Source organism: Sylvia atricapilla, chromosome 5 (assembly GCF_009819655.1).
Source record: "Sylvia atricapilla isolate bSylAtr1 chromosome 5, bSylAtr1.pri, whole genome shotgun sequence".
NCBI classification, from domain to species: domain Eukaryota; kingdom Metazoa; phylum Chordata; class Aves; order Passeriformes; family Sylviidae; genus Sylvia; species Sylvia atricapilla.
The window spans coordinates 21694657-21715263 of NC_089144.1; the positions used below are offsets into that span (position 1 = coordinate 21694657).

The following is a 20607-nucleotide window of genomic DNA, read 5'->3' on the forward strand; positions in this document are numbered from 1 at the left end:
GGATGAGTGATAAGCACTTGAATCCAAGAAAACTGCATTTTACACTCAGATTAGATGGAGAACTCTGGTCACATTTAGTTTAGGGAAACAAGAAAGGAAACGAGCTCTGAGCACGTTTAAATCAAAATAATGTGAGGATTTTTCAGTGCTGTTCCAAGAGTGGATCCCAGCAGACCCACTGAGCTCAGGAACTGCCTTCTGAAGGAAAAACTGCCACAACTAACGCAGGTGGACTCTCCCTAAAATCCTGCTCAGAACAATTCCAGGATCCAGGACAATGAAAGTACAACACGGTGGAATTATCGGCACCAAATTCACCAATTTGGAAGTTTAAACAGTCACTGCATTGCTCTCAATAAGGCAAAAATCCACAAAATTCCTACAGCTGGATGACACATGAGGCCAAACAATTCAAACACAGACTCCTACAAACCTTCCTAATTTGTGACTCTGTTTTGTGACCTCTGAAGTTGATTCCCACTCTTTCCTGAGCTCCTTTTTTCCTGCATTCCTCCTGTATTCTGTTATTCCCACGGCCCATTCCCATCTCCCTCCTTCGTTGCAGGAGGAATCGTTAAAGCCAGAGCTATTAATCTGCATTTTAGCCATCCCACAGGTATTTGGGGGATGTTCTGCCCTACAAATGGATTTTTTTTTTTACTGTAACATTTATTTTTTCCTTCCCACTCACCTGCATTTCTCCAGGCATTCCCCCTTTTCCCTCCTTGGCCTGAAGAGACTTTCAGTTGTTTTTGTGAATGCATTTTGTGTCACACACATTGTCCTCCTACCACAGCCATTTTTTAATATAATCTGTGAATTCAACATTGCCCTGTGTAGGGTTATAACAGGTTTGCCAATCCCTGTCAATTCCATCCTGGAACTTGTCTTTCAGGATGGGATTCAGCCCTGGAAGAGCCCAAGGCCAGGTTGAACGGGGCTTGGAGCAGCCTGGGATGGTGGAAGGTGTCCATGGAACTGGATGAGCCTCTCCCAACCCAAAGCACTCTGAGATTTACAAAGACACCATAATTTAGACCCACAAATGCTCTGTTAAAGATTTGTGTTATGGCCAAAATAACACCTCACAACTGAGAGAAGAATTCCCCACTGTAGTTCTTTGAAAAAGCCACAAACACAACCACGATCATTTACAATTCTCCTTCACTCCTCACAGCAACGGGTCCAGCTGGATAAATTCCATCTCTGTATTGATTCCCTGTGTGAAAATATATGGAAATATTTGTAAGTTTGAATTTTTGTATTTTACTTTATAAAGTATAAGAGCATTGAGCATGAACTTGATATAATCCATGTTTTTTCTCCTCTTTCTCCCTCCAAAGCACCAAAGTGACTCTCAAAAATTCCCACATCTTTGATTTGGGCAGCTACAGGAAAAACAAGCTTTTGTTACTATAAAATCTGGAATTACCTCGTAGGGACAACACTCTCAGGCACAGGGTGGGAGTTTTGGGGTTGTCCTGTGGCGGGTCAGGAATTCCTGCCAGCAGGAATTGTGTTTATGGCACCTACACCCTGAATTTTCCCATTAATTCTGTCTTCAAATTCTCAAAGCCTGGGCATGAAGTGGAGTAAAACACTGCCAGTAAACTCAGTCACATAAAAAGAGGTTCACACATCTGAAAACTTTTAATTGCATCAACTACTGCATTAAAAAGACATCAAATGGCCCCTCAAACACTGGCACTAAATCCATGTTCTGTCAACCACTGGTAAAACTCCCACTTCAAAAATATCCCACATACCGCATGGTACAAACACACACAGAACTTTACACTTGATTTTCCAATATAAAAGCACAGGTCTTGTACGGATTTTTCAGTTTTTCATGAAGTTCTTTCAATTTTACAAGTACCTGAAATAATCTCTTGTCAGTTCATGGCAGCAATTCAAAGAAAAAAATTCATTGATGCTTTCTGAATTTAAAAGGGTCATTTACTGCTTTTTAAAAAGCCTTTAAAAGACCCCAATTTCTGCACATTCTCTAACAAAAGAAAGCCCAACCTTGACTATTATCCAATAACTCATCTCACCTATACACATTATTTTGTTTTGCTCAGTTGGAATCCCACTGAAAAAACTCCTACCTGCTCAGCCACCAGAGATTCTCAAATCATCAGCGTTCTGCACATTATTTTAAACATATAATTAAAGAAAGTTTCCAAAAAAAATTCAGTGACAGGAGCAGCAGAAACTCGTGAGAAGGAAGGAGGCTGATGAAAGCTGTTTGAGATGTGCAATGAATACAGTCTGGGCTGGATTTGTTTCACAGGGCGTGTTCAGCTGACAAGGAATTATTTGGGAGTGTAAAGTCAAAAAAATATTGCACCTATTCAGTGGAATTAGAGGGACATAGGAGAAAAGACATCAATAGTTTTTGATTTAAACACAGCAAATGGAACAGCTTCAGCTCCAGGGAACTGCACTGAGTAAGGGCAGACTGAGCTCCTGAGCTCTGACACACAGGGAACGGCATTCCCTGAAAAAAGCTCTGATTTCACACTGGGGCTCTTCTTTTATTCCTAAACAACTTTGATTTTCTTCTTAAAGAATCACAGGATGGGTTGGGTTGGAAGGGACCCAACTCATTAAAGCTCATCTCATTCCATCCCATCCATGGCAGGGACACCTCCCACTGTCCCAGGCTGCTCCCAGCCCCAGTGTCCAGCCTGGCCTTGGTTATGTGGGATGAGGTGAAAAATACTCTTAAGAATTTGCATTTCAGTGTTTTCTTGGGTTTGAGAACAGACATGGTGGAGTCACAGAATCATGGGATGGTTTGGGTTGGGAGGGACCTTCGAGATCATATCATTCCACAGGGGCAGGGACACCTTCCACTATCCCAGGTTGCTCCAAGCCCCATGAGCCTGGCCTTGGACATTCCAGGGATCCAGGGGCAGCCACAGCTGCTCTGCCAATTCCAGCCCAGCCAGGAATTCCCAGTTCCCAAGATCCCATCCAGCCCTGCCCTGTGGCAGTGGGAAGCCATTCCCTGTGTCCTGTCCCTGCAGGCCTTGTCCCCAGTCCCTCTGCAGCTCTCCTGGAGCCCCTTCAGGCCCTGGCAGGGGCTCTGAGCTCTCCCTGGAGCCTTCCCTTCTCCAGGTCTGCATTTCCCAGTCTGGCTCCCTGGGAGCTCCAGGGCTCCATCCCTGGAGCAGCTCCATGGATTCCTCTGTACTCTCTCCAGCAGCTTCAGGTCCTGCTGCTGTTGTCCCTAGGGTTGGGGTGGCTCTGCAGGTGAGGTCTCACCTGAGAGGGGCAGAATTCCCTCCCCTCTTCCTCTTTACAGAGCAATCCAGAGCTTCCAAAAAGTATTTTTTGGTGTTTTGTGTCCTCTTCCAGCTTCACCTGATGAATGCAAAGCTCTCAAAACCAAAAACCAGCAGGAGATGGGAATGAGAAAGAGAAGGAAAACGTCCATATTATTGTTGTAATCCCAAAAAGCCACACACACATCCAGCCCCTAACGCTGCTGCAAATACCACAAAGCAGGGTTTGCTGAAAACTGATGCATGAGGTATTTCAGGATAACCCAGAATAGTCCCTAATATTCAGTTTTGTAACCTGCATTTTGCTGTTTCACTGCACCGCACAGCAAATCCATGTGAAACAGGAGCTGTCCAATATGAAAAACAACAATTGCCCATCTTAAAAGCTGGAATCTGATCCAAAATAAGGGAAGTAGGATGCACACATGTCAAACAAGGAATGCCAGAAATGAGTAAATATTCATTCAAAATCACGCCCTCACAAGTTGCTGAATAAAATGGTTACAGGAAAAGATTGCACATTTCAACTCATGTCTCTGGATAATGAATTGTGTGCTGCCTCTTTGTACAGAATTTATCAGAGAATTCACTCAATATCTGCGATGGTACCACTGCTCTTCTCTTGCCTGCTGAAAGTGAGGCAGTGAAAAAAATGGTGAATTTCCCAAGGGATGAAACAGTAGCAGTTCCAGTGAGGCCCTGGCAGAGATTTCCCAGAGAAGCTGTGGCTGCCCGTGGATCCCTGGAAGTGTCCAAGGTCAGGCTGCATGGGGCTTGGAGCAACCTGGGATAGTGAAAGGTGTCAAGATTGGACCTGGGTGGGTTTAAAGGTCTTTTTCAACCCAAACCATTTTGATTCCCTGATTCTCTGAACTCCTGACACCCATAGGAAGTTTGGCATGAACAGACATCAGAGCTGGCATGGAACAAAAATGATCTGCAGTGCTTTTAAAAACACATATGGTATCAAACAGCAAAAAATATTCAGCATTATTGTCTCAGTCTGTGGGAAACAGAGAATATCTTCCTTGGGCTTTAAGTTGGTAAATATACAGACAAGTTTTGTTGCAGGATAAAACCTCTGAACTGGACTAAAGCAGTACCAGATACGAAAAACAATCTCACCTTACTAAGGTAAGACATTTAAAACAATCATACCTCTCTTCTGAGAATCAGAAAAATGTTTGAGCTCCTCTGTTACGGTTCATTTGGATTTCCTTCCTAATTACCACAGCTCTGCTTTGGTGCTTCCCTGTGCATACATTTCCTGAGTGATTGTGGCCTGCAAAGGGTTAAACTCCCTGACATGGGGGGAAAAAATAAAAATTTCTAACATAGGGAAAAAATAAAGATTTCTAAAGTGGCAGGAGAGCATCTCCTGATTTCAAACACGTGATTATCCTCCCATGTTTCAAAAGGAAATGTCTTTTGAGGCACAGCAATATGCATGTGAATAGATCTGCATTGAAAATTCCCAGCTCACAGGTATGAAAATGCTTTTTGGTTCCAAAGGAGAGAGATCTTGGAACTTTCATTTCTCCCTGACAGCCTGATGGGGCTGAACACGCCACCAGCATTTCTGAATTTCAAAAATGGTCATTTCTGTCCCCAGTCCCAGCTCTGAGGGTTCATCCACTTCTGCTGTGTTGAATTCCCAATTAAAAGCAAGAGCAACGAGTCCAGCCCAGCAGAGCTGGGCCTGTCTCATCTCGGGCTGGTGTCAGACACAGAACCCACAAAGAGGGTAGAAAAAAAAGTAAAATCAGAATAAAAAAGAGAAGGAATTTCCACCTTGCAAGGATTAGTGTAAAAATGACCCATTATTTTTCCAGGAGGACCTCACAAATACAGAAACTTGATGCCATCTCATCTCTCCTGAAGGAACGGTGGTAAGAGATTTTAAAGGAAATTTGCAGTGCCCAAGACCAATTGGTTTTGCTCTTTAAAGCAAAAATTTGGCTGCAAAGACGTTGTCACTAGGCTTGTCACCAAGCCCATCACTCTGATTTTCTCTCTTCTCTCCTATTTTCTCCCATTTTCTTCCTACAACTCCCTGTGATCATCTTTAATGAGAGGTCCTTCTCCCAGTATTAAATTTATTGTTTTAGTTTTGAGGGAGTTTCAGACAACACAGAAAAATACAGAAAATACAAAAAGAATTTTGCCCTTCTGAAGTGAAGGCATTCTGCCTTTCTCAAGGCAGAAGAAAAACCTTTACTTAAACTTTCATTCCTATGGCCAAGCCTGGCCAAAACTGAGATCTGAGCCACAAATGCTGTTAGAAAGAGCTGGTACAGCTGTCCTCTCTCTGCACTGAGGTCACAGCCCAGGATTTTGGTTCAGCTCCCACTGTGGCCTGACTCTCCCTGATTTTAAGGATGTTGCCACTGGACACAACCACCCCTGGGCAGGGCTTGACCTCCTGCATGTGAAAAGCACAACAAAGCGAGGTGAAAAAATAATAAATCCAGAAGAGGACGTGGTGCAGAGCCCAGATTTCCTCAGGCACTGTAAGAGCTGCATCCTTTGCCCAAAGCTTTCCCCAAACCCAGCATCCTCTGTGCTTACATTCCAGAAACAAAAATTAGTATTTTTTTAACAAAATGGTGAACCAGCAAAACTCATCTGAAAAAAGCTGGGTCTAAATCACAGTTTATTGTTCACAAACCTGAATCAACTGCCCAAAAATCCATCACTGCCAGATGTCAGTGGTCAATCTCCAGTTCCTCCGGCTGCACAGATCCCTCTCTCCCACTGAAGGCCAAGTTATTAATAAATTGTTTTTCAACTTAGACTGGATTGATCATTTATTTTCAAAATCCCTTTTCCCATCATTTACTCATTACCCGCCTCCTCTTGATGGAAGAGGACATTTATTGCCTTCTGCATTTATTGTGCTGGCAAACAGAGACGCTCAGCAGCATTTCCTGGGGATTCTCTAATTTATCTATCAGTTACGGGACTGGACTATTTTTAGGGGCAGGAAAAATTAAAATATCACTCAGAGTGACAGCAATGAAAATGAAGGCAGCGAGTCTTCCCGTAATAAAGGAAGAGTATTCCTGTGATTCCATGATTTCAGCCATTGGGTTTGCAGGATTGTTTACAATAAAAACCAAAGGCTTAATTCATTATTGCTTTCTAATGAGAATAATTACTAACTAATGCTCGGGCAAAAAAGGACTGTTTTCCTCTAATCATAAAATCATTAAGGTTGGAAATCCCCTCTGAGGTCATCGAGTCCAACCATTCCCAGCACTGCCAAGGCCAACAGTGCCCTGTGTCCCCAAGTGCCACCTCCACAGGGCTCTGAAAGCCCTCCAAGGGTGGGGACTCCACCTCTGCCAGGATGGGCAGCTCTTTCCACAGAGGAATTTTCCCTAAAATCCACCCTGAGGCTCCCCTGGCCCAGCCTGAGGCCGTTCCCTCTCCTCCTGTCCCTGTTCCCTGGCAGCACAGCCCGACCCCCCGGCTGTCCCCTCCTGGCAGGGACTTGTGCAGAGCCACAAGGTCCCCCCTGGTCCCCCTTTTCTCCAGGCTCAGCCCCTTCCCCAGCTCCCTCAGCCCCTCCAGACCCTTTCCCAGCTCTGTTCCCTTCCCTGGACACGCTCCAGCCCCTCCAGATCTTCCTCATCCTCACGGCCCCAGAACTGCCCCAGGATTTGAGGTCCCTCGGCAGGGCCAGCACAGGGGAGTGGTCACTTCAGTTCAGAGTTGTAATCATTTCTAATTATGTCACCTCAGCTAAGAAATCCTTCAAAGCACCTCCCCGAGGGTTGCTTTAATCCAGCATTAACTTAGCACAGTATTTGTTCCCAAACTTCAGCTTGTGATGGGAAGATGGTGGGAGGAGGGAACAGACCCGGGTGAAGCAAAAGCTGCTTATTCATTAACTCCCCATATGTTAAAACATTTTGCCATATCCTATGCAAAGCGATAAACACAGCTTTTAATATTCAAAAAATTCCTGCAGTTTGTTCCTTTTTGCCTATTTTAAACATTTCCCTCTCGTGACAGGTTTTGGTTGGGTTTTTTTTGCTCCATAAGAAGGAGAAGGGGAAAAGCACAGATGAAGCTACTCCAAAAAAAAAATTAATCCCCACTGTCACCAAGAGGAGCTGAGCAATGCTGGAACTTTGACTAAAAAAATGACTGGTGCTGGATAAACTTGGCCTCACTGGGATCACACTGTCCCAGGCTGCTCCAGTCCTTCCTTGGACATTCCAGGGATCCAGGGGCAGCCACAGCTGCTCTGGCAATTCCAGCCCAGCCAGGAATTCCCAGTTCCCAAGATCCCATCCAGCCGTGCCCTGTGGCAGTGGGAAGCCATTCCCTGTGTCCTGTCCCTGCAGGCCTTGTCCCCAGTGCCTCTGCAGCTCTCCTGGAGCCCCTTTGGGCCCTGGAATGTGCTGGAAGCTCTCCCTGGAGCCTTCTCCTCTCCAGGCTGGGCATTCCCAGATGATTTGGAGCAACTTGGGATGGTGGAAGGTGTCCCTGCCTATGGCAGCTTTTAGGATGAGCTTTTAGGTGCCTTCCAACCCGAATTACTCTGTAAATACATCCCAGCTCCAGGGCTCTGATTTATCAGCTTCCATCCAGATAACATCACCTCTCTGACTTGTGCTAATTCTTCCAAAATAAAAACATGGAATTAAGTCATCTTTTTCCCCAAATGAAAACTACAAAATAATCAGAAGTCTTTTTAAACTTTTTTTTTTTTTTTTTTTTTTTTTTTTTTTTTTTTTTTTTTTTTCACATGGTGGAGAAATAAAACCTTGCAACAAGCTGTATGAAACTGTGGTTCCACATTAAAAGTTATCAGGTGTCTTAGTGCACAGCAGAAAAATCCTGGAATATTGGTTAAGACTGGGGTTTTTTGTTCTCTGTAAAGACACACATACATAATGGAAAAATAATCTATAAACAAACATTTAGAGAAACATCAATAGCTGCTATTCAGCGTGGAACAACTCCTCATTTTGTTATTAAGCAGCATTTCAGCCTGGCTATTGATTGGATATGTGATAGTGAAAGATGAGACTGAACCAGGTATTTTTCATGGTAAATATATGAAACTCTGCATTTTTGGTGCACTTGGGGGAAAAAACCACACGGCTGAGGTGTGTGTTTGATAATAAACATCTCGGCTACTTAGTCAGAAACAGTAAATAAAAGATTATGAGGAGGAAAAAAAATGAAATCAAGGCTGAGACCCAACTGTTCAGAATTATGATTGTGGCTGGGCAAGATATGGAGGCAGAGCATTAAATACAACACTCCAGCCTGGGCTGTCAATCAGGTGGAGGTTTCAGATATTGTAATTGGTAGCAAGTTTCCTAATCTCAACCTGCCAGGCAAGAAGCAATTCAACAAAAGCTCTGTCCCCCAAACAGAATGAAATCTGAAAAGAGGAATTTTCTAATATTGGCAAGATCACAGGGTGGGTTGACAGCTTTATTATGCTAAACTGACAAAAACATTATGCTGTGGTCAGTGCTAGGAAGGGTGGTTTTTCAGGAGCAATGTGGAAACACAAAGCACTGGGAAAGTCTGATGAACTCCTGCTTTTATCTCCCTGGTGCAGCACATGAGCTGAGACACAGAAAAGTCTTTTGGCCCAAGTACAAAATGAGAAATGAATATATCTTGATTTTCTCCTCAGGTCTCCCACCGCAGCGATTTGGGAGAGCTGCAAGAAGTCGCTGTGGCAGCTGAATATCCATTTAAAAAGGAAAAGAAACCACTAACTTCACAGAAATAACACAATTCATTAACAATGAGATGATATGGCAGTCAGTGGAATTCATCACATGGAAGCTGTAATGTATTTTATTGCTTCTATTGGAAAAGTGCTTGGAAATAGAGTTAAAGTATCGACTCTGTGTGTGTGTGTGCATATATACATTTATTTATCTGATACAGAGAAAGAAATAGAGCCAGGCAAATAGAAACAGGACACAAACACCGAGAGGATCTCAAAAATAGGAGCAGAGTGGGAATGATGGAACTATTTTCTTTCAAACCACGGATATTTAGGGAATATTAGAGTAATTCCATGCCTTCATAGGAACAAGAACACCAGGTTTGTGGAGTTGTCCCTGCCTCTTCCCTAAGTGCTCATCAGCCAAAATAATTCCTTACTTGGCTGGATCCAGCCTCAAGTCTCCAAACATGCACCCACATCCCTGCTAGTTGGCTTTGGAACGTGTGAAGGAATGCACACAAAATGTGGGGAGAGTAAACATGTTTGCTCTGGCAAACACAGGCTTCTAAACGCGAGAGGTGAGAGCAGAATCATCCTCTGCTCCTAGAATTCTCTGAAATCACGAAGAGTAAACAGACTGATAACTGAACACAAATAGAAACAAAAAAAAAAAACAAAAAAAAAACAAAAAAAAAAACCTTTAAATTGCTAAATTACCTCGTAGGGAATGAAAATGTTTGTGGTTATTATCCTGCTCTGTACCAGTCCCCCCTTGTGTTATCTACATCTTGCAAACTCCACTTTACAGAAAGCCCAGCAAACAGCTCCTGATTACTGCGTTGTTGAGATCTGAAAAGGTAAACAAGGCTCTGAAGCATCTGAACAAATGTGGGGCTGTCATTGTTGGCACCTGAGCACTTCTGCTGGTGAGAAACTCCCACAAAAGCCAATTCCTGGCTGAGAAGCTGCGGATCAGCTCCTCAGCTCTGCACTGGGGCTATCACTGCAGAGCATGTTGGGCCAGCTAAGCCTTGAATAGAAAAAGGAAGAGATCATTAAGTTATAATTTCCCCACACAATTGGTATAAGCATTTCCTACCAACAGGATTAGGATGAATACAAGATCCCAGAATAAAGCTGCTCAGCAGTGAGGATGGCAGTTTAGTGTCTAGTAAATTTGATTTCTCTGAAAATCCTGACACATCATAATAGCAAAATCCTATTTACTGTAGCAAGCAGGATGGATAATACCATTTAACACCTGGGATAGAATGTGCCATCAGCTCAGAGCTTTGTGCTCCGTGTGCTCATCTTACCTTAAGGTTAATGCTCCTTGACAGCCTCCATGGAAAGCAGAATCCCCAAATTAAGTGCCGAGCTTGGGATTTGCAAATCCTTCCTCGACGTTTTAAGTCAGGGGAAAAAACGGATGCAGAGAAGTGGATCAACATTTCCTGAACTTAATGTCTGTATTCCCAGGCTGGGATCCAGCACTGAGCCCTCTGTGGAGCAGGAATGTCCCCACACAAAGGCCACCACAGCCCCACCACAAGGCTGTGTGGGGACTATGGAATGGGCCAAGAACTGTCAGAGCAGTGACTTCTAAACTGTTAAATGTGTAGTGAATCCAAGCGAATACTGAAACCTCCAAATTCCCACAGAATGGCCGAACAGTGGAATTGTTTAGGCTGGAAAAACCCTCTGAGATCATCAAGGCCATCAGTGAGCCACGTCCCCAAGTGCCACATCTTCAAGTTGTTTAAATCCCTCCAGGAATGGGGACTCCATCCATCCTTTTATGAAAGGAATTTTTCCAATTTCCAAACCTCCCCTGGCGCAGCCTGAGGCCGTTCCCTCTCCTCCTGTCCCTGTTCCCTGGGAGCACAGCCCGACCCCCCGGCTGTCCCCTCCTGGCAGGGACTTGTGCAGAGTCCTCTCCTTTTCTCCCGACTCAGCCCCTTTCCCAGATTAGTGCTCCAGAATAATCTTGTTACCTCACTCCACAACCACCTTCACACCCAAACTGCTCAATACTTAGAAGTATTTCTGGGAAACTCAGGAGCACAGAAACTTGGCTCTAGTGGAAAATATTATGATTAATATGAGGATCCATATCTTGCTCATTCACACTGATAAACTAAATAGTTGTGTCATACAGCAGGGTATTAAAATTAATTTCCTTCTGCTCCCATGACTTGGGGCAGGATTCTCCTAATGATGCATATTAGCATTAGGAAGCAGTGCAACATGAAAATAGCTGGGTTTGCTGGAGGAAATTGGAACTGGGGAGTCCCATCAGTCTCAGAGACAGAACAGAGCAGACATAGCTCACTGAGTGTCTGCGTGATGCCAAAACTACAACGAGAAGCAGGAGAGGGTCATGTGTCCTTCATAAAAGAAATGTTGTAAAGCAAAAGCTTTGTAAAGCTTTTTGTAAAGCAAAAGCAACAGGGTGAAAGAAAACTGGGATGGGAATTGCTGGGATGTCAGCTGCTCTGCATGAAAATCACTGCAAGTGTTTATGGGGACTGGAAGCTGCAGAGCAAAGGGACACTGGAGATGTAGAGATGGTTATGAATAAAGTCCATGGGGCTTGGGACTGGCCCTGAAACCAGGCAAAAATACTGCACCTCTCCACTGGAATTAGAGGGACAAGACAGCGAAGATATCAACAATTTTTCCTGTAAACATCAGAAATGGAACAGCTTCAGCTCCAGGGAAGTGCATCAAGTAAGGACAGAGAGAGATCCTGAGCTCTGGCACACAGGGTAGGAATGGCATTCCTTGAAAAAGGGCTCTGATTTCACACTGGGGCTCTTCTTTATTCCAAAACAAATTAATTTCTCCTCAGAAAGTCACAGGATGGTTTGGGTTAGAAAAGACCTTCAGGATCACCCAGTTCCAACCCCATCCATGGCAGGGACACCTCCCACTGTCCCAGGCTGCTCCCAGCCCCAGTGTCCAGCCTGGCCTTGGACATTCCAGGGATCCAGGGGCAGCCACAGCTGCTCTGCCAATTCCAGCCCAGCCAGGAATTCCCAGTTCCCAAGATCCCATCCAGCCGTGCCCTGTGGCAGTGGGAAGCCATTCCCTGTGTCCTGTCCCTGCAGCCCTTGTCCCCAGTCCCTCTGCAGCTCTCCTGGAGCCCCTTTGGGCCCTGGCAGGGGCTCTGAGCTCTCCCTGGAGCCTTCTCTTCTCCAGACTGGGCACCCCCAGCTCTCCAGCCCAGCTCCAGAGCAGAGGGGCTCCAGCCCTTGGAGCAGTTCCATGGATTCCTCTGGATTTGCTCCAGCAGCTCCAGGTGGTGCTGCTGTTTCCCCCAGGGCTGGGGCAGCTCTGCAGGTGAGGTCTCACCTGAGTGAGGGACAGAATCCACCCCTGCTCTGCCCATGGGGGGTTCTGGGTCCCAATGCCCCCAGCCAGGGCATGTCCAGCTTCTCATTCACCAAAATCCCCAAGTCCTTCCCCAGGGCTGCTCTCCATCCTTTCCTCCCCCCAGCCTGGATTTGTGCTCGGATTGCCCCGACCCTTGTGCAGGACCTTGCACTTGTAACTAAATAACTAACACAGTGTGGGGCACACACAACTCAGTGACTTCAGCACTGTTTTATCTCTGGGTTTTGCTGCAGTCAAGAACCATTTTCATCCTGTAGATGCACAATGAAAAGCAGTGACAAATTCCCCTCCAAACTCCACCTAAATCACAGCTGCACGTCCCATGCAGATGCAGAGCAAGGGAAGGTTGTTCTTTAACTGCTTTGTTCAACTCTCTGCTATTGCTCTGCTGCTGTGGAGCATGTAATAACTAATAGCTTATGTGCTATCTCTGACCTAGAAACACTGGCAGCTGTTAGGGGAATTGCTGGGGTTTGGGGAAGTATCAAAAGGTTTTTAGCACATAAACCAAATTTATGAACAGTTATTCCCCCAGAGAATGGAATTGTTGATGTTTTACTATCGCAGCTGTCACTTGTGCACAGTTATTTTGTCCTGTATTAATAATATCCTGTAAAGGTTGAGCATCTTCCCTCAGTCACTGGAAATATTTTATAATTGACAGGCTTCATCTGGCACTGAATATGGATAATTTTCTCCATAAGGAGCACGCTGTGCTGACACTAATCTGTCCTGTTGTCATCTCCCTTTATTATCAACGTCTGCATTGTTTTTGCAGCAGCACCGAAGAACACAAATATGAAGCTTCTAATTGAAAAGGCTAAGTAATCAAAAAGCCAATTAATCATCGAGATGAGCTCTGACACTCCATGATGCAACAGCCAGAAATACCACATAGGCATAACTGAAGTGTTTTTAAAGTGTGCTTATTTGATGTGGGAATGATCTGAGATTGTAATTAGCGTTCTTTGTCACAGGTGACAGACTCGGATTGAACATTTCTTCACCCTGACATTAATTCTCTGAGCTCCACTTGCTCCCACCCCACCTCCTGTTCCGAAATTCCCTCTGCTGAGCAGCCCATGCTCTGTCTCTGTGCACTTTCCACTGAAATCAGGACAAGTTCAGGAACAACAAACCAGCCTCTTTTCATTTCCACACCTTCCTTTTTTTAACTTTTTTTTTTTTTTTTTAAAGCTCTATTTCCATCCAAATTTTCAAAATTCCCAGCAGAGAAGCTCACAGGTGACCTCACTGAGGGCCTTGGGGAAGGTGGGATTGCAGGAGCTGTGACTCTTCTGCTTGTCCAGGTTTTCACTCTGCCATCTCCACCTCTCTGCAGAAATTCCAAGTCAGATTTGGAACACAGAGTTTGCTCCTCTCAGAGCTGGAACAGCACCTTTTTTGTGTAGGAGAGAGATGAAAATTTACCTTGATGACAAACTGGATGACAACTTGGAAAAGCAGAGGGTTTTACCTTATAAGTAAGGAGTCAGAATGAAAAGACAAAGCTTGGTACCACAAGAATTCCACTCTGAACACAGAGCAAACATCACCCATGGTACAAACCCAGGAATTCAGAACTACTTGCTGTAATCCTGGGGACTTTCAAGCCAAGTGGAGAAACCAAGAGATGGCAGAATTTCCTTTTTCACATCCCCTGGGGGTGGCACTCCAGCAGAACTCAAATGAAGTTATTTAAAGTTCATTATCTCCCTTGCACAGCACAAAAATGTATTTACACACACTGCAGTCTTCACTAACAAGAGGAAGTGAAGCCACTGTACCAGTGACCGACATAAATGGGAAAAATGACCAAGAAAAGCATCTCAAAAGATGTAAAAGGTAAAAAAAGGTGAAATAAAAAGCTGTCCAAGATCCATGGTTTATCAGACATCCTTTGCCATGAATTATTCCACACTAAGAGCACAGCTAATACCACCTCAGAAAAATCCAGTCTGGATCAAATCCCAATGAAGCTTCTTCCTCTAACACCAAGCCCGTAACTGGAGAAAAAGGAAAGTGTTCTGTGGAGGTTTTTGGTGAAGGATCTTAATTTTTAGTTGTTTAAATAATGCATCAATTTAGAATCATTAAACTGATTTCCCCTCATCCTTTCAAACTCCTTTTCATTGCCAAGAGCATGGGACTTCATTAATGTCATCTTCAGAAAGAGAGGACAAAACCCCGAGATGGTATCAGATGTATCCTTGATTTAAAATACTCATTAAGACCAATTATACACACTGATAATTCATGCAACATGTTCTTCCTCCTAATCCAGAAAAACAAGGGGTTTTCTTCTGGCCTGCTAAGCTGCATCAATGAATATGTATCTTGTTTAATAATTTTTACAACCGGCTAACAAAAATATAATCCGAATTAATCACCAATATATAAGCTCAGGAAGAAGGCAGAGGGGTAAAGGAGGAAAATGTATTCAGGCTGGAGGTTACAACCAACCTGGGAGCCAGGAAATGATGACAGCAGTAATTATTTGAAATTAACATTCTATAAAATAATACCCTGTAAAGAACAGGAATGTTAGCAGCAATATGTTAAGCCACTGTAAGCAAGTCCCACAGCTTCCCAAGCTGCTCTCTACCGTTTAATTTCAAGTCTGTGATGAGATAAAGACATAGAAGTGCTTTTTAAACATGGTATAAACTTGGAATTAAAATTAAACTCTCCATGTACTGATGGAGGAATCACTAATTCCACCCACTGAAAGCAGAAATTCACTATGTGCCTTCACACTTCACTTTTTGTTGTTGTTGTTATTTTAATTTAAATTATTTTACTTGGTGACACTTCTTCACTTCTTCACTGGCTCTTCATCAGAGTTGGTATAAAATAACCTCATTATTTCATTTTTCTGTCTGTAATTACCGTGACAGATGAAATCCCACAGCGAATGTGAGAACTTTGTTAGTAAAGAAAACAAATATTCTCCCATCAAACCTTCCACCTTGTCAGTATTAAGCCAGAAACAGCAGCAGCAATAGAAAAATAATTTCTCTGGCCAGAATTTTAATCTTTATCTCCTTAAAAAAAGTCATCTTGTAAAGATAACCAGAAGCAGAAATTAATAGAAAGGGAAAAAAGGGGGAAAATGTTCATTAAAAGGGAAAAAATTGGTTTTACCCTCTCTTCCAGCCGAGCCAGCTGCTCTTTGTAGTAGGCATCGTGTTTCTTCAGCTCCCTCTCCTTCTCTTCCACCTGCCTGGCCTAAAAAAAAGGAACAGAAAAACAAAAATATTGAATCAAAGGATATTATCCATAGTTCCAGGCTTTTTCCTTCCCTACTCACTGGCTCTGCCCGAGTTTGCCCAAATGGATTTGGAAACGTCACCAGAATGCACCAGGCTGGGATTTCTTTTGATTTTTTTTTTAATTTGAATTAACTTGGCAAATCACTTCTAAACTTAGGCAAACCTAATCCTAAAGAGGTGGATATTTGGGATGAACAAAATCCTTTTATACATTTGCTAAAAAGTGCATCCAAAACTCTCCTGTCCTCTTTAATTAGGAATCACTCCTCTGGAAACTCCCAGATTGGTTGAAGTATCCACTAAGCTGAAAAACTTGACCATGGGGTCACTCCCATGTCCAATAATCTAAAATAACACAGAACACTTTAAAATATTTATCTTTTCAATCCTAATATGACCTGAGTGTTCCTTTAAGAGATGCAGCTCCCAGCAAACTGATGGTTTTGGCATTTCATCTGCATTATTTCCCATTTTCTAGGATTAAAAGGACTCATTAAAAATTAGAAAATACATTTAAAAAGCAGACATGCACAGAGGAATTTATTAAAAATATATAAAGCTGTAAGTCCTGCAGTGTAAACAGCAGACAAGTGATTTTTAACAAGCTATGAAGGATTTAACGCCTAAATTATCAATGCAAATACTTTCCAGGTTCACCATTTTTTAATAAAAAACCTCAGTGACTAATAATTATCTAATAAAGGTCATTACAACAATTACACCACATATTGCACAGATACAAGACTTGGATCCCGTTGTCAGGATTCATTTTGGGGCTTTTTTTTAGCAAACACCCAAGGAATACATTAAAAAGTTTGGATTTTCCCTTATTTCCTTTTTCAACTGCTTACCTGTGTTTCTATGTCCTGAAGCATGTAAAAAATGTTAAAATTCCAATTAAATTTATTATATAATGGTGAACAGAAAGAATGCAAAAAAAAAAAAAAAAAAAAAAACCCAACCCCACATGCATGTCAGGTGTATCTGGAAAAATGGACAAATCTACTTGGAAATTGTTGGGGTTTTTCATGCAACTTCTTCAAAAACGACCCCAAAATTCATATATTTATGAATCAAGCCCTGTCCTCTGCCAGCATCTCCATCAGAATTCCATGGAGCCCATGCCCTGTTCACCAGCATTTAAATCAGCCTTGCCTCACTAATGACAGGTTTTCCAGAGCTCATTCCATGAAATACTTCACAGCCAAATTCCCATGGTTTGTATTGATCATGGTTTGTTTCTCCTTACAGATAACCCCTGATGATGTCCCAGACCTGCTGGTGACAGAACCACTCCAAATTCACTGCAGGTTTTGCGTCCCCCCAAACCATCCTCTCCCAAATACAGATTCATGGAATGGTTTGGGTTGGAAGGGATCTGAAAAATCATCTCATTCCAACCCCAGCACCTTCCACCATCCCAGGTGCTCCAACTCCTGTCCAACAGGATCCTTGGACACTTCCAGAGATCCAGGAGCAGTCAAGTTTCTCTGGAAACCTGTGCCAGAACACCTCACATTCAAGATCTAATATGCCATATCTCATAATCCAGCTCTCATATAACATATATCATTTTCCATATATCATATTCCATATCTAATATTCCACATCTAATATTCCATATATCATAATCCATATCTCATATTCCATATCTCATGCTCCATATATCATATGCCAGATCTAATATTCCAGATCCAATAGTCCAGATCCAATATTCCGTATCTCATATTCCAGATCAAATATTCCAGATCAAATATCCCATATCTCATATTTCACACCTCATCATCCATGTATCATATTCCATATTTCATATTTTATATCTCTTATTCCAGATCTAATATTCCAAATCTCATACTCCCTATCTCATACTCCATATCGCATATTCCATATCGCATATTCCAGGTTCATTACTCCATATCTAATATTCCATATCTCATACTCTATATCTAATATTCCATATCTCATATTCCAGATCTAATATTCCATATCTGCAAGGCATCTTCATGGGTACCCAATGCAAACATTCCATGCCTAACCATTCCATGATCCCCAAAGCACAGAAGATCTCCAGAACATTCCTGGTGTGCAAAACAGGCCAGTGACAAAGAGAAGATATAATTAGTATTCCATAAAGCTCAGCAGAACTCAGTTAAGGTTTAGTTCTTACAATCCAGTTGTGTTCCTCATGATTCTGTCCATGACCTGGAACTAAAACTGACTTTGGAAAGGCAATGGGATGGAACAAGACCCAGGGAAGAACCTCCTGACTGAATTGACTCATTTCTGACGATTCAGAGCTTTGCAGGGTGTAAAGCACAACAGGTCAAGGGCACAGCAATGACAGAAGAGACAAAACTCATCCTCCAGGTTTACACTGAGCTTAAGTCCTTTTTCTCTGCCCTGCCATAATCAGGGAACGCAGTAACATTTATTCCAAGGATATCCCTCTGAATGGAAGATTTGACCCTGGAAATTTGATTTACCTGGGAAGTTGGTTTGTTTCTTGGGTTGATTTTTGGGTTTGGTTCCCTGTCCTCCATCAAAAAAAATTAATCAATCACCCAACCAGTTGGATTTTACTGCTCTACAGTGGCACTGCTCAGTGCCCTGATCTGTCACTGATAGAGGAGAAATACTGTATATAAAACACTAAATAATCTGTTTACCCAAAGGTTTGCTTCCCTGTGTTGTGGAGGTAACTGGAAGACTTGGTTGGCAAGTAAGAAACTCAGCAAAAAGGAGTTTTTTCCACCCCTGACACGTGTACAGTAACGCAGACACAGCAAACTTCAAATGAATAAATAATAAATAAAATTATTCATTTATACAGGAGACTATAAATATGCCAATAGAGGAGAACTGAGTGCCAAAATAACAACCTGTAAAGTAATATTATATTTATGGGGCTGCAGCAACAAGATCCCTGTGAATGTCAATGAGCTGCAAGAAAATAATTAAGAATAGCCATGTTTTCAATTAGCTGAATGCTGCACTTCAGGTGTAAATGAGATACTGGAACAGGTCAGTTGTTTCTTCATGAAAAAACTCTAATAAACAAAACCTTTGATTGGTGTTTTGTGAAGAACTGCTTCAAAAAGCCACCTCTGGTTCCCAAAACCACCCAAATTTAATATCCAAACCAGATCACCAATATTCAACACAGGTTCTCCACAATCCCAAGGAAGTTGGATCAAGGTTTAAAAGCCAACCAACAAAGTTTTGTTTTCACTGGTAGGAGTTGCCATCACTGGAAAAATGGATTTCTTCCCTAATGAAAAAACATTCCAGCAATCTCCTTGTACCTGGCTGCAGGGACACCTGCAGAGCCATCCTGTGACAAAACCAAGCCCTGCTCACACTGGATACAACAAAACCACACTCTGTCTTCTGTGAAGCAGAACAGAGAAAATAAGCAGCTGGCTGGAAAATCTATGTTTAATAATTAAATTTTAAAAATAAAAAAGGAATGTTTTGCTGGATGGAGCAAGATTCCAGGTGTGTGTGGTCATAAATTGCTATTATTTAAGGAGAGGATTTAAAAAAATCATTATCAGGTGGTTTGATGTAGGTTTGTAGGCAGATTTAAGATTCAGCCTTTGGCAGTCCCAGGTTTAGAGCTGCCCCTCAGCACAGACTCCAAGCTCCAGATTCATTAACATCCCAAAAATTTACAGTGGAACTGCTGAGATGGCTCCAGTTTGTGTTTTTCTGGGAAAACAATGATCCGCTTCAAAATGAGAGTCCAGTCTGAATTTATAAATTAACATTGGCCAGTGAAAGTCCTTTGAGGGTCTTGCTTCAGGGTCATCTCACCAAACATCAGGGGATGGGGTAGGTGGACACCAAGGGAGCATCCCAAGGCACATCCATGTATTCCAGACCTGGCACTGGGGCTGGGGGTTGGAAGAGCTCCTGTCACATCAGGTTTGGGAGTGAAGATTTGCCAAAGGAAATGCTGAGCACACCAATGAGGGCTTCTCCCATGGGAAAGCCCATACGGAATATCTGCAGGTCTTGGAAAGAGCCTGAAGGAAAAATTAACGGATTAAAGGTTAAATGGAAGTGGTGGCAGCTCCCTAAGCACCATCCCACAGGACATCTGCTGGCAGCTCAGGATGAGTGGGATCTACCAGCACAAGAGAGAGCTCAAAACATTGATCTTCTTGAAACATGATCTTCTCTAAACATGATCTTTTGTAAACATCATCTTCCCCAAAACATGACCTTCTCTAATGATCTCAAAACATGATCCTCTTCCACCACACTGTTGGAGGTTTTCCATGTTTTTTCCAACCTGAGGTTGGCTGGATGAGCATATCCATGGGTTAGAGCTAGGTGTGAATTCCAGAGCTCGGAATTCAGGTCCAGGCTGTGAGCGTCACATTGTAAAACAGTTTTTGGGTATTTCATAAATCATGGTTTGGGCTGGAAGGGACCTGAAAGATCATCTCCCAAATCCCTCCAGAAGCAGCGACATCTTTCCATCAGGCTGCACAGAGCGCAGACCAGCCTGACCTTGGATGTTTCCAGGGATTTGACATCCACTCAGTTCCTCTCCCACTCACCCAGGTGCATCCACGTTTTCACATTGATAAAACCAGATAAAGCTTCACTATTTGCACAGATTATTATGATCAGCAAAACTGCTCTCCTCTTCCACTGCATGGAGTGTCCCAAGAAAAATAATTCCCAATTTCCACATTTAATGGATGTTGAACTGCCCCAGTTTTCATTTTTAACCCTCTATTTCAGCATATAAATACACCCATCATTCCAAACAGGCACCACCAGGAACTTACGGATATTCCTGGGAACAGATGCTGCTCCCTTCCCCCTCAAAGAATTCCTTTTAAATTATCACTACACACCAAATCATCCCTAAGCACAAAAAAATCATGTGGACACATCACTTGAAAAGAGGGATGTTCATTTCCACTTGTAAAGG

At 42.9% G+C, this 20607-nt stretch overlaps 1 protein-coding gene across 2 annotated transcripts in view; it reads right to left on the bottom strand.

Moving 5' to 3' along the window:
- The window catches only part of CHCHD3 (coiled-coil-helix-coiled-coil-helix domain containing 3), a 125562-nt gene that overhangs the window by 33896 nt on the left and 71059 nt on the right, over window positions 1-20607 (bottom strand). For both annotated transcript variants that reach the window (XM_066318879.1, XM_066318878.1), the window contains exon 5: window positions 15535-15618. In XM_066318879.1, coding sequence (XP_066174976.1) covers window positions 15535-15618 — 84 coding nt within the window. The remainder of the gene's footprint in view (window positions 1-15534; window positions 15619-20607) is intronic.